This window comes from Palaemon carinicauda, chromosome 21 (genome assembly GCF_036898095.1).
Source record: "Palaemon carinicauda isolate YSFRI2023 chromosome 21, ASM3689809v2, whole genome shotgun sequence".
NCBI classification, from domain to species: Eukaryota; Metazoa; Arthropoda; class Malacostraca; order Decapoda; family Palaemonidae; genus Palaemon; species Palaemon carinicauda.
The window spans coordinates 33,530,923-33,543,210 of record NC_090745.1 but is presented as its reverse complement, the minus strand read 5'-3'; the positions used below and the strand labels follow the sequence as shown (position 1 = coordinate 33,543,210).

Genomic DNA, 12,288 nt, shown 5'->3' with positions numbered 1-12,288 from the left:
TTGAAATTAATTGCATTCAGAATATTGATAGGATTTCAGAGCATGGCAATCGTACTAATCAAACAATGAAAGCTAAGACAGTCCCTTTGCTTTGCATTGGATTTATCACAGATAGCTAGCTAATTGTTATATATAGATAGGATAGTGTTTAAGCATTACAAACATTCATATTAACATGAACAGCCTTGTTTATTGAAAGAATGCAGAATTTATAGTGAATATTTTATTTACTAAACTTTTATTGTAATTCCAACATTTATCCTTTCCAAGTATTAGTCATTTTCTGTATATGAGGTAAAAGTAAGCTTGACTACTGGGAAAGTCTGTCGTATATGGAGGCAATCTTTGCCAAAGTAGTAGTGTCTTTAATAATTTTATAGAAAATTCAGCTGTTCATCAAAATGTACTTGACACGTATAATGTATAAGTGAACTTAGAGGTTTGTAAATATGAACTATAACTAAATTATATTTTGGAAGATTCATATCCTGTTAAAATTATATCTAAAGGTATTTTTTCATTTTATTTCAGGGAACAGCAAAGGTAAGTGTTTTTGTCTAGCTGTGTGGGTCAGTTCAAATTGGTAAAGGTTTTACTTAGAAATATTAATTTATACCCCCACAAATTTTTCATCAAAAGTGATAAGAATTTGTTCTAAAAACCTAGTCTTTAATTGTAATTCTTCTAAAAAAAAGTGCATTTGTAATAAGAGATTTTTAACGAAAATTAATTATTTCAATGCTTTGGTGAAAATGTTGTTCAGTTCATTCTTTTAGTGAAAAATCTTGACATGATAAAAATAGAAAATGGATTTTCTATAAAGGTGTCTGCTAATGTAGAGGCAAATCAGAAACTGCTGTTGGAGAAGAAGTGTGGGAACTTAATTAATTTCAGTTATTGAAGTAATTAATTTTAGATTGAATATTTATGTTTATTACAATAAATCTCTCCTGAAAGTCATGTGCTAAATTCCACATTACCCTGGTAGGAGGGACAATTATACTTTAATCCTTTTACCCCCAAAGGACGTACTGGTACGTTTCACAAAAGCCATCCCTTTACCCCCATGGATGTACCGGTACGTTCTTGCAAAAAAATACTATAAATTTTTTTTTTTTTCATATTTAAAGTTAGAGTATGGAATATATTCTCATCAATTCATAATCAAGAAGAAGGCATTCCACAAGGCAGACAGTGGCCTTAGTATAACATTACTGTATTTGCTATTATCCATAAATGGCATTAGTTTTATAATCCTTCATGAAGTCTTACACACATTACTTGTCGATGACCTTTTTTATACATGGGAAAAGAATTTCTTGCAAAGATGAAACTTTATTCTAAAGGTTAATATTTGACAGCAAGTTAATTTGGGTTCCTAATATTAAAAATTTTAAAGTGAAATGTATTAAGTCTTGACATTTGATTAGATTTTTCCCATACTTTTTTGGGTGCTGATTGAAAGCACTTTCTAGGTCTTTAAAAAACATTGATTGCATTTAAAGTTGTATATGTCTGTGAAATATATTCCTCAACAACAGAAATAGCACTGGCAAGGCACCAGCCACCTGTTGAGATACTACCACTAGAGAGTTATTGGGTCCTTAGACTGGCCAGACATTACCACATTGGATCCCTTTCTCTGGTTACTGCTCATTTCATCTTTGCCGACACATATACAGAATAGTCTGGGCTATTCTTTACACATTCTCCTCTTTCCTCATAAACTTAATAACACTTGAATTACCAAACAATTCTTGTTCTCTCAAGAGGTTAACTACTGCACTGTAATTGTTCAGTGTCTACTTTCCTCTTGGCAAGGGTAGAAGAGACTCTTTAGCTGTGGTAAGCATCTCTTCTAGGAGAAGGACTCTCAAAAATCAAACCATTGTTTTCTAGTCTTGGGTAGTGCTATAGCGTCTTTACCATGGTCTTCCACTGTCTTGGGTTAGAGATCTCTTGCTTGAGGGTACACTTGGGCACACTATTCTTTCTTGTTTCTCTTCCTCTTGGTATTTTGAAGTTTTTATACTTTATATATGAAAGATTTATTTTAATGTAATTATTGTTCTTAAACTCTTTTTCTAGGTTCTCCTTATTTCCTCTTCTCACTGGACTATTTTCCCTGTTGAAGTCCTTGGGCTTATATCATCCTGCTTTTCCAACTTGGGTTGTAGGTTAGCAAATAATAATGATGATAATAATAATAATAATGATGATGTTGATGATGATCTCTTAGTAATGCTTGTGAAATGCCTTTGGAGCTTCTCCGCCAGTCATCGCTGGTTTGATATTGGTTTAGGCTTTGGAAGCTGTCAAAGTTACTTTTTATCATAATCACCCTAGATACCCTAAACATTTAGGATGTAGAGATTTAAGAACCTTGGAGGACATGGAAATTCCCAAGAGTAAAATTTCACCTGTAGACCATGCTTGAGATTTTCAATGATGGGCTGGAGCATGGCGTTGGAGGTTCAACCATGCCACTAAGGTCAGTCCTGAAAGATCGGACTAATTCTACACCTCTATAAACCTTCTTCCTTCAGTTTTTCTCTTTTTGCTCAATCAGAATTTTGTTGATCACTGTTAGAACATTGACCAGGTTTTGTATATGCTTCAAATTTAGATGCCATCACCCTCTGCAAGACCCCATTGAGTGCAGACTTAGTCTGTTAAGTGATCCGGTTTTAATTTTCCCATAATTGCGGGTAATGGGGGATACCAGGCATTGAAGTCATCGGTGTGTGCCCATCTAAAGAAAGGCACCCCCTCTCTTATAGAGGACTGGTCCCCGCTGAAACCTCCACTCATGTTGACCCACAAGGGATAGGACTGACATCCTCTGATAAGAGGTGAATAACTCTGCTTGCTACTTGTTTGCAAACCAATATCCTTTGATGACGACGTGAAAAATACGAATATGGATTACGTTATTGACAACTCCAACTTGGGTTCAAATTTTTTGACATTATAACCCTACTCATGTCATGTAGAGAAGATGAGAGAGAAGGAAATGAGTGCAAAAAAAAAATATATATATATACAGTATAGAAAGCAGAAATATTACTTGGTCACTATAAAGTAATCAATTATGATTTTTTTTTTTATTCTAGAATGGAAGACATGAACATGTGAATATATTTAAAGCCAATAGGGAATTAGTAAAAATGTGTGGAGAGCAGCCAAATATTCTTCTCAAGGGAAATGGAAGTCTTTTGATAAAGACACTGGCCCCAATACAAAGCGAAAGATTGAAAGCACTCAACGTTGGATGGCCATAGTGCTAAATGCTTTTCACATCCCTTTTTTAACCAGAGTAGGCATGTGATATATGCCTCAGAGTTGCTAGAGATAGAGGAAAAAGAAGTTGAGGATGAACTGAAAAGTTAGGGAGTAGTAAAAGTAGTTAGAATGAGAGAGTGAGTTAGTGTATATGTTCCTCTTGCTACTTGAGTTATAACTTTTGATCAGTGTATGCTACCTAATTTTATTAAAAGTGGTTAGCTACCTTTGAAGGTGAAACCATGCATCTTTTCACCATTTTGATGTTATCATTGCTAGATGTATGGGCATATAAGCTAAAAGTGTAAGGAAAAATTAAATAATAAGCCAGCTGTTTGTGCCAAATATGGAAAAAATAGTCACAGCTAATGCACAGAAAATTAATGTTGTATTCACTGTGGGGAAGCACACCGAGCTATATCTAAAAGCTCTGTTAAGTTCATTTTTTTGAAAAGAAATTCAGGCCATAAGGACCATGGAAAGGGTTACTCACTTACACAGCAGCAAAGCTATCTGTCTCTCCCTGCCACCGCTACTGTAAGTAATCAGTCTGTTAATCTTTTTCTCAAAGAAGCTGTTGATCATTGGTAGGTCAAAAACCACTGCAAAATCAATCACTCTTTCTCTCCATCATTTCTCTCGCCCACACCCCAACCTCCATGCACTCCCTCTATCCCTTCGCTACTAATTCCCAAGTGTTGTTACTGTTCTTAAAATATTTTTTCCTTGTTTCCTCTCCTCACTGGGCTATTTTCCCTGTTGGAGCCCCTGGGCTTATAGCATCCTGCTTTTCCAACTAGGGTTGTAGCTTAGCAAGTAATAATAATAATAATAAAAGGGGCTCGTCCAAGAGCTCATGAAAATCATATAAGGCCAGGGCAACCTTTTTCATTGGTTCTGAGGAAAAATTTGCCAAAACACATTGACGAAAATAGTTTCTTCACTTTCAACATAAAGACAGATATGAAAGTAGTTAAACAAGGTGAAAGTTTTATTGCAAATTTATATCTAAAAACTAGGAAAATCAAAACAAATACCTTAAGAACAGAAAAATATCAAAAAACCATCTTCCCCCATTGTAAACAATAGTACAAACCTATCTGCGGCTGTGTCCTTGCCTGATTTAAAATCAATTTACCCGGTGCACCTGTTGTGGGGAAGGTGCAAAAAGCTGATAGCTCACCACTTTTTAATCGAAAAAGAGAGACCTCCATCTTTCGCCCCTTCCCTAAAAAATATTATTTATGACTTCAAATAAATATGATGTCTTGTCTGCTGATGTTTCTGATCAACTGGAAGACAATTTAAATCAGAAATTCACGTTGAGGTCCACCATATCCCTCAACAATTAGATCAAAAGGACACAAAGAAAAAGACAAAAAAAAAAAACACCTTAATTTATCAAGACCTCTGAAGAAACGGCCGGGAAATAGTGTTAGGGAAAAAAATTGCCAATGGTAAAACTTCATCCAAGGTATCTTCCAGAAAATAAACCATAGTTTATTCTTCCAGTTTGCAATGGAATTTTTAGGGTTTAAGTGCCAAATATGAAGAACTTATTTCATTCATGAGCACTCCCCTGTAATTTTGTCTCCAGGAGAGCAATCTTGATACAAATACTCCTAGACTGCGAGACTATGTTAGCTATAGGACACCATATAATCAACAACAGGGACCAATGACGGAAGTCTTATAAACGTTCGTCAAGATGTTCCCCAAATATCATTGTCTATCTGTACACCTCTGCAGGCAGTGGTTGTACAAATAGCTATAGGGAGAAATGCACAACTAGCTTTTAATTTGCCTCCAAATGATAACATTTTGTATTATTTATTAGAGGGGATCCAACAACTCCCTCAATCTTTTCTCTTACTAGGAAACTTGAATAGTAGACATCCTTTATGGGACGTTGTGGAAAATGAATATGTAGGACTCCTTAATACAGAAGACCCAACACATTTTCATGTTGAGACAAGTACCTTGCCATGCATTGACCTTTTAATTACAAGCTCTAACTGCCATCTCAAATTTGAAATGGAGAACATTAGATGATTGGCATACTAGTAATCATGCACCGTTCATCATAAACACCAATAGTAATCCACCTTCGCAAAGAACGTCACGATCAAATGTTGACAAGGTGGACTGGGATAGATTTTGGAATGCAGAACAGTTTGAAAGTGTTGATAACATCACAGACTTACTGAATGGAATCATCAACAGAGCAGGAGTCAATTCAATTCCCAAAACCACAAGGTTATTCAAATGGCGACCAGTCCCCTGGTGGTCTCCAGAACTAACGGCACTGCGCGAAGCCACGAGAAAATCTTCTGACTCATTTGTGTAGATGCCACTCAGAGGAGAATTGGATAATATAACAAAAAATGTAGAGCTTGGTTCTGTCGTGCCATGAAAGAAGCTAGGTGCAAATCTTGGATATCTGTAGTTTCCTCATTCAATAGCAGAACACCACCATCTTCTGTATGGATGAAAATAGAAAAGATAGGTGGTAAGGTTACCCCCAACCCACCACTAGTGTTGAAGGGGAATAGTCAGTATGTGACTGGAGCAACTGAGGTTAGCAATGCCTTGGCCAATCATTTCTCTAATGTATCATGCAGGTGTTAAAGAGCTCCTGGTCACAAGTATAGGAGCATCGAAGAAAAGAAAATGCCAAATATTACAAGAGGAAAGGAGGAATCTTACATTGCTCCTTTTACTGAAAGGGAATTTAGTTCTGTACTTGCTACTTTCAATGATACAGTCCCTGGACCCAATGAAATTCCACATGCAATGATTAAACATGTACCTGTTAACAATAAGTTTTGTAAGCATCATTAACAGAATATGGATCACAGTTATCCAAGTTTTTGGGAACTAGCTATTACTTTAGCCCTTTTAGAATCCACTATGGATGAGCTTTTAGCAGCAAACTATCGACCGGTTGCATTGAGATCTAGTATATGTAAGGTCATGTAGAAGATGGTCAATGCAAGACTTATGTGGTACCTGGAGAAGAAAGGTATTGTATCACCTATGCAGTGTGGATTTAGATAAATGCACTCAATGACTGATGTGTTGATACAACTTTAGTCCTCTATTTATGAAACGTTTGCTTCCTAACAGCATAATCTAACTTTTATTTTTTTTTTCCTCTCTACACACCTTGAAAAGGCATATGATACTGCATGAAGATACTGTATGGTATACTCAACCATTCATATGTTGGGATAGAGGTGAGAGATACTATTGTTCATTCAATCATGTATTTCACATATTTTTTTTAAGTTAGAGGGGGGAAGCTCTATCAGAGTGGAAATGTCAGGAAGATGAAGTTCCCCCAGGTAGTGTGCTAAGTGTAACCCTATTTGCACTAGCCATTAATGGGATATATTTTGTCATCCCCAAGATATTCTCTCAACACTATTTGCAGATGATCTCTCTATATCATTTGCTGGAGCTAGACTGGCAATGGTTGAGAGAAAACTACAACTCATAATTGATAAAATTATTCAATGGGCTGATATGAATGGGTTCAAGTTTTTGACAAGCAAAACTGTAATTGTTCATTTCTTTCATATTCGGGTAGTACATCTAGTCCCGGGTATGGACATCAAAGGTCCATGGATCCCATGTGTAAGTGAAGCTAAATTTTTAGGACTGATATTTGATTGTAGGCTTACATGGGTTCCTCACTTAAAGGTAATAAAAGCTAAATCTCTTGAGGCTCTGAATCTTTTAAAAGTATTATCCCATACATCATGGGGCCAATCGGCAAAACTATTTTAAAATTATACAATGCCTTAATTTTTAAAGAAATCAGTTATGTGTGTGAAATATACTCCTCAGCCACCCTAAGCCGATTAAAGATATTAGACTCTACACCATTCCGATAGTAGATTGTCCACAGGAGCATTTAGAATTTTGCCTATCCCAAGTCTCCTAGTTGATGCTGGAGAATTACCTTTAAACCTTTACCTAAAGCATTCTATTGTTCGGTATTGGTTTAGATTGTAAAGACTTCCTAATTCTTTAGCCTGTCAGACTGCAAAGTTTTTAAGCCATTGTAGATATTTTGAGTTATACTGAAAATCTCCTCAAAATAGAGTTTTCGGGTAAAACAATCAATAAACAGTCTTGAAACATTTACTTTTTTATTTTAAGGGCTGCATATCTGGTCCTGTACAGTAGGGGAACCCTACTATCTACAGGACCTCCACTCTTGTTTTATGATATTCATTCAGTCATATTTAACATTCCACAACGTGTACTGTTTGCCTACTGTTTGATCAGTACTGTCAAAACACTCGCAGAAAAAGAAAGTCTTTAGTTTCCTCTTGAAGGCCTTAATATCTTCAATTATTCGGATGTCTCATGGGATCCTATTGTGTAGTCTCGGGGCTTCATATTTAAAGGCTCTAGACCCTACAGTACATATGTACCTTGGTTCTAATAGTTTGAAACCATCTGTGACTATTCTCGTGTCGGGACGATTTATTGGTTACACAATATTTAGCATTTCTCTAACATATTTTTGACGACCGGTTCTGATGAATTGGTGGGTTGTTGTACATATTTTGAATACAATTTTCACTTTCATCGGCAACCAATGTAGGTCAAGTAGTATAGGGGTGATCCTTTATCTAGGTGGGAAACCTTTTATCAGTCTTGCTCCTCTGTTTATTATGTTTTGTAATTTCTTAAGTTTTACTTTTGGTAGATTGTAGTAGATGGAGTTACAGTAGTCAATTCTGGTAATCACACAGTTTATCACAACTTTCTTTACGGAACATTCATCCAGGTACTTTTTTTATACAAGCAATATTTCTTAGATGGTAATTAGCAGTTTTTACTGCGTTATTAATTTAGCCATTGAGAGACAAGTTGCAGTAAAGAAATTCGCCTAGATCATGAACTTTACTAGATATCAGCACCGAGTCCTTATTTATGTTCATTTGAATATCACCCAAGCTTCTCACAGTGTTTCTCTTACCCACCACCATAAACTCAGTTTTGTTCTCATTTAATTTTAGTTGTTTTATTGTCATCCGTTCTCCAATACTATCAAGCATTCGGTTTAGAATTTCAGTAGTGTCGTTTATATCATTTATGGAGAATTAAAATTGTGTCATCCGCAAATAGTTTGTAGTTCACACCATGCCTTCGTATTATTTTTGATAGACGGATGATATAGAAGCAGAATAAGATTGGGCCAAGTACTCTCCCCTGGGGTACCCCTCTGTTTAAAGGTTCATATGATGAATAAGAGTTTCCAATTTGCACACAGTAATTTCTACCAACCAAGAAGTCTTTCAGGTATTTGAAAGCTTGATCTTCAACGCCGATGAACCGTAGATCATTTAGTAGCAGTTTCTGCACAACTGTATCAAAAGCAGCACTAAGATCGAGTAATATTAAAATACCACATTTATTTTCCTCCATCATTTCCAGTATATCATTAACAACAGAGCAGATGGTTGTTTCCATAGAGTATAGTTTCCAGTAAGCAGATTGGTTGTCTGGCAAAGCTTCTATTACTTCTAAGTGACTGACCAGTTGTTCAAGAATTATGTATTCTAGCACTTTTTGAACAAAGGATAGATTTGAAATCTATCTATATGAGCTTAATTCCTGGTAATCCAGAGCACTTTTCAGAACCTGTGTGACTATAGCCATTTTCTCAGTTTTGGGAAACTTACATTCATCATAGCTTGCATTTGCTATTCTCATAATTATTTTAGCTAGACTAGAGAAGATTCTCTCTCCAATTTCTTCAGACATTGGCATAGGGTCGATTGTGCTGTTTGTTTTCTTTGCTCTTTTGATGATCCAGGTGATGTCGTCTTGTCGTATGTTGTTAAATGTCATTAATTTTATCTGTGTATCTGGTGTATCATTAATCTGATATTAAATTGTTACAAATGACCTGGTTATATTCTCAATTTTGTTTTTAAAGAATACTAGAAAATTATTTGCTAGTTCCTGGTCACTGTATCCATCAGGTAGCTTTTTTTCGTTTACATTTCCCATTATACCATTTAGGAGACGATATAGCTTATTTATATCTGTTGCTGCTTTGCGAATGTTTCGCTTATGATATTCACTTTATTCTTTTTAGTAAGTAGTTGTACTGACGCATGGCAGTTTTGCATTCCACCCATGTACTTTCAGTTTATAACCAATTCCACTGTCTTTACGTCTTTGATATAGCAATAAATAGAGTTCTTATATTTAGGGTATCACCGACCCCTCTATGGAAATTACCAGATATATCATTTAGTATATAATTTATTGGTATAATAAAGAACATGACTTAATCAGACGCCAGGTCTCTTTATAGACCGTGTGGAAAAACATAGTAAATCGACTTTTATGTATATTGGTGGCTCCAAATCTGATGCTGCAGTTGGATTTGCAGTGCATAGTCATTCTTTCAACTGTAGAGGTGCACTTCCTCTAATATCTTCCATATTTACTGCCAAACTATATGGCAGATTAACTGCTATTGAGAATATAGTGTTAAAGGATGAGGGCAATTTTACCATTTTTAGTGATGAGAGAAGTGTCCTACAAGATTTGGAAGGTTTTAATTCCAGTAACCCTTCTATTTTGAAGATTTTAGAGTACCTTTTAATTATTGGCGTGAAGCATAACAGTTCGATTTTATTGGGTTCTAGCACACGTAGATGTGTGTGAAAATGAGAAGGCACATTCACTGGTAACGAATGCTGCAACCGAGTTGCTACCAAGAAGGTATCTAATTCCCTGTAATGATTTTTTTTTTCCATACAATTAAGAATTTTATTTATAATAATTGGCACCAGCATTCAGATAGTTTAGTTAAAAATGAAATGAGAGAAATAAGTGATGGTATATCCCCTTGAAGGTATAACGTGATGCCCCGAAAGTGGGAGACTACTCTTTGTTGTCTCCGCATTGGTCACACTAGTGTGGCGGGATGTTGCAAGAACAAGCCCCACACCCTGAATCACAACTAAGGCCTTTGCTTGTGCGTATCTACGCTGTGACGTCACGAGCATGGCGTACACTACTGTCAAGTTTATTTGATTTAGAATAGTTCTCCAGATGTTTATATAAAGAAAACTTAATATAGAAGAGACGTTTAAGGGGTAATCACAGTATTATTAGGAGAGAGCTAAAAATACGAATGAAAGAAGAAGAGTGAAGAAAAACTCTTCACAATATATATATATATATATATATATATATATATATATATATATATATATATATATATATATATATATATATATATATATATATATATATATATATATATATATATTCCATGGTGTGATTTCGCACAAGAAATATATAATTTCCTATAGCAAATAACGTGATTTAACCGATTTTGATGATCATTTCAATCGCAAACAAACAGATCAACCAATTCGGTTAGTTATAAGTTGACGAATTGGTTGATGTTATTACGGATGAAATGAATGAGAAAACCAGTTAAATCACGATATCTACTATAGGAAATCATATATTTCCTGTGCGAAATCACACAATGAAATACAATACAAATGAACCATATAAATATTAACACTGTTGACATATATACTGAGTTAAAATATATAAACAACAGATGTAGGGGACGATAACATTACCAACGTTACCAATGGCTGACAGAACTACCAACGATGACGAATGGTACACAGTGTTACCAACGGCATGATGTCATTACTAGAGGTAGAAATAATAAATTTTTCCATACGTAAACTAAATAATTATTCCATATAACTATTACACAATAAATAAAGAGTACCAAAAGGCCACAGAACCTAACAAACCCACCTAACCTTGCCTAGAAGTACCCCGGTCACAAAACACATATAATAAGAATGGGGGAATGACTTACCTTGATACACAGTACTACCAACGTTGACGAATGGTACACAGAACTACCAACGACACGATGGCATTACTAGTGGTAGAACTGCTAAATATTTCCACAGCTATATTAAATAATTTTTCCATATAACTGTTACGAAATATATGAAAAGTACAGAAAGGCCACAGAACCTAACAAACCCACCTAACCTTTCCTAGAAGTACCCCGGTCACAAAACACGAATAATGACTATTGAGGAATGACTTACTTTTATGAAGAAAACGTCGAAATTTTATGGACACGGAACGACACTTGGGGCAGTTTAAACGCTGAGGAATAACGTTGTGAGATTTAAGAAAATGCTCAACATTACCTGAAGCATCAAAAAAATCACCATGGAATTGAGCCACTGCTTTTAGATACGGAATGCTGCAGCCGGTACAAGTTTCTATAATATGCTCAATCTCAAAATACGAAAAAAGAAACCGCACTTGTAATGAAGAATGCCTAACCAGGTCAAAGGTTACAACGGGAAAGGGATTGGAACAAAGGGTATGAAAAGAGCGGTTAAAGAGATAAAGGAAGGGGGGGGGGATAGGGAGATATCTGAATAGGCCTAGAGTGGTGATTGGTTAAGGGAAAAACAACGAACAAAAGAGGGAAAACATGAATGAACTAAATACGGAAACTAGACCAAAGAAAAGTTTTATAAGACACAGAGGAGAGAAAAGGAACTAACCAACAAAAATAAATAAAAACAATATAGGAAGATAAAATGGAATGAACGGTAAATAATAGTGAATGGGAATATAAAATGAGGTGATCATACCGAGAATTAACTGGATAAAAAAACTAGTCCAGGGTAAGTATTTATGTGCAACCGGGAAGAGATAAAGAAATAACCAAACAAATAAACCCAATATAGGAAGGAAAAATGGAATGAATGATAAATAATATTGAATGGGAATATAAAATGAGAAAAAAACACGGTAATAAAAAGAGTAATAGGGGAGAGGAAACTCCTGCGAAGGGGGGTGATATATGCGCAGGACGGAAACTGGTGCGAACGAACGTACGTACAAATGGGAAAGGAAATAACCAAACAAATAAACCCAATATAAGGAGGGAAAATGGAATGTATGATAAATAAC

General features: G+C 35.5%; 1 protein-coding gene across 1 annotated transcript in view; it reads left to right on the top strand.

Moving 5' to 3' along the window:
- The window catches only part of LOC137614828 (uncharacterized), a 131,960-nt gene extending 131,399 nt beyond the window's left edge, over nt 1–561 (top strand). Inside the window, exon 5 of the mRNA XM_068344489.1 lies at nt 532–561. Coding sequence (XP_068200590.1) covers nt 532–561 — 30 coding nt within the window. The remainder of the gene's footprint in view (nt 1–531) is intronic.
- Nucleotides 562–12,288: the final 11,727 nt, after the last annotated feature.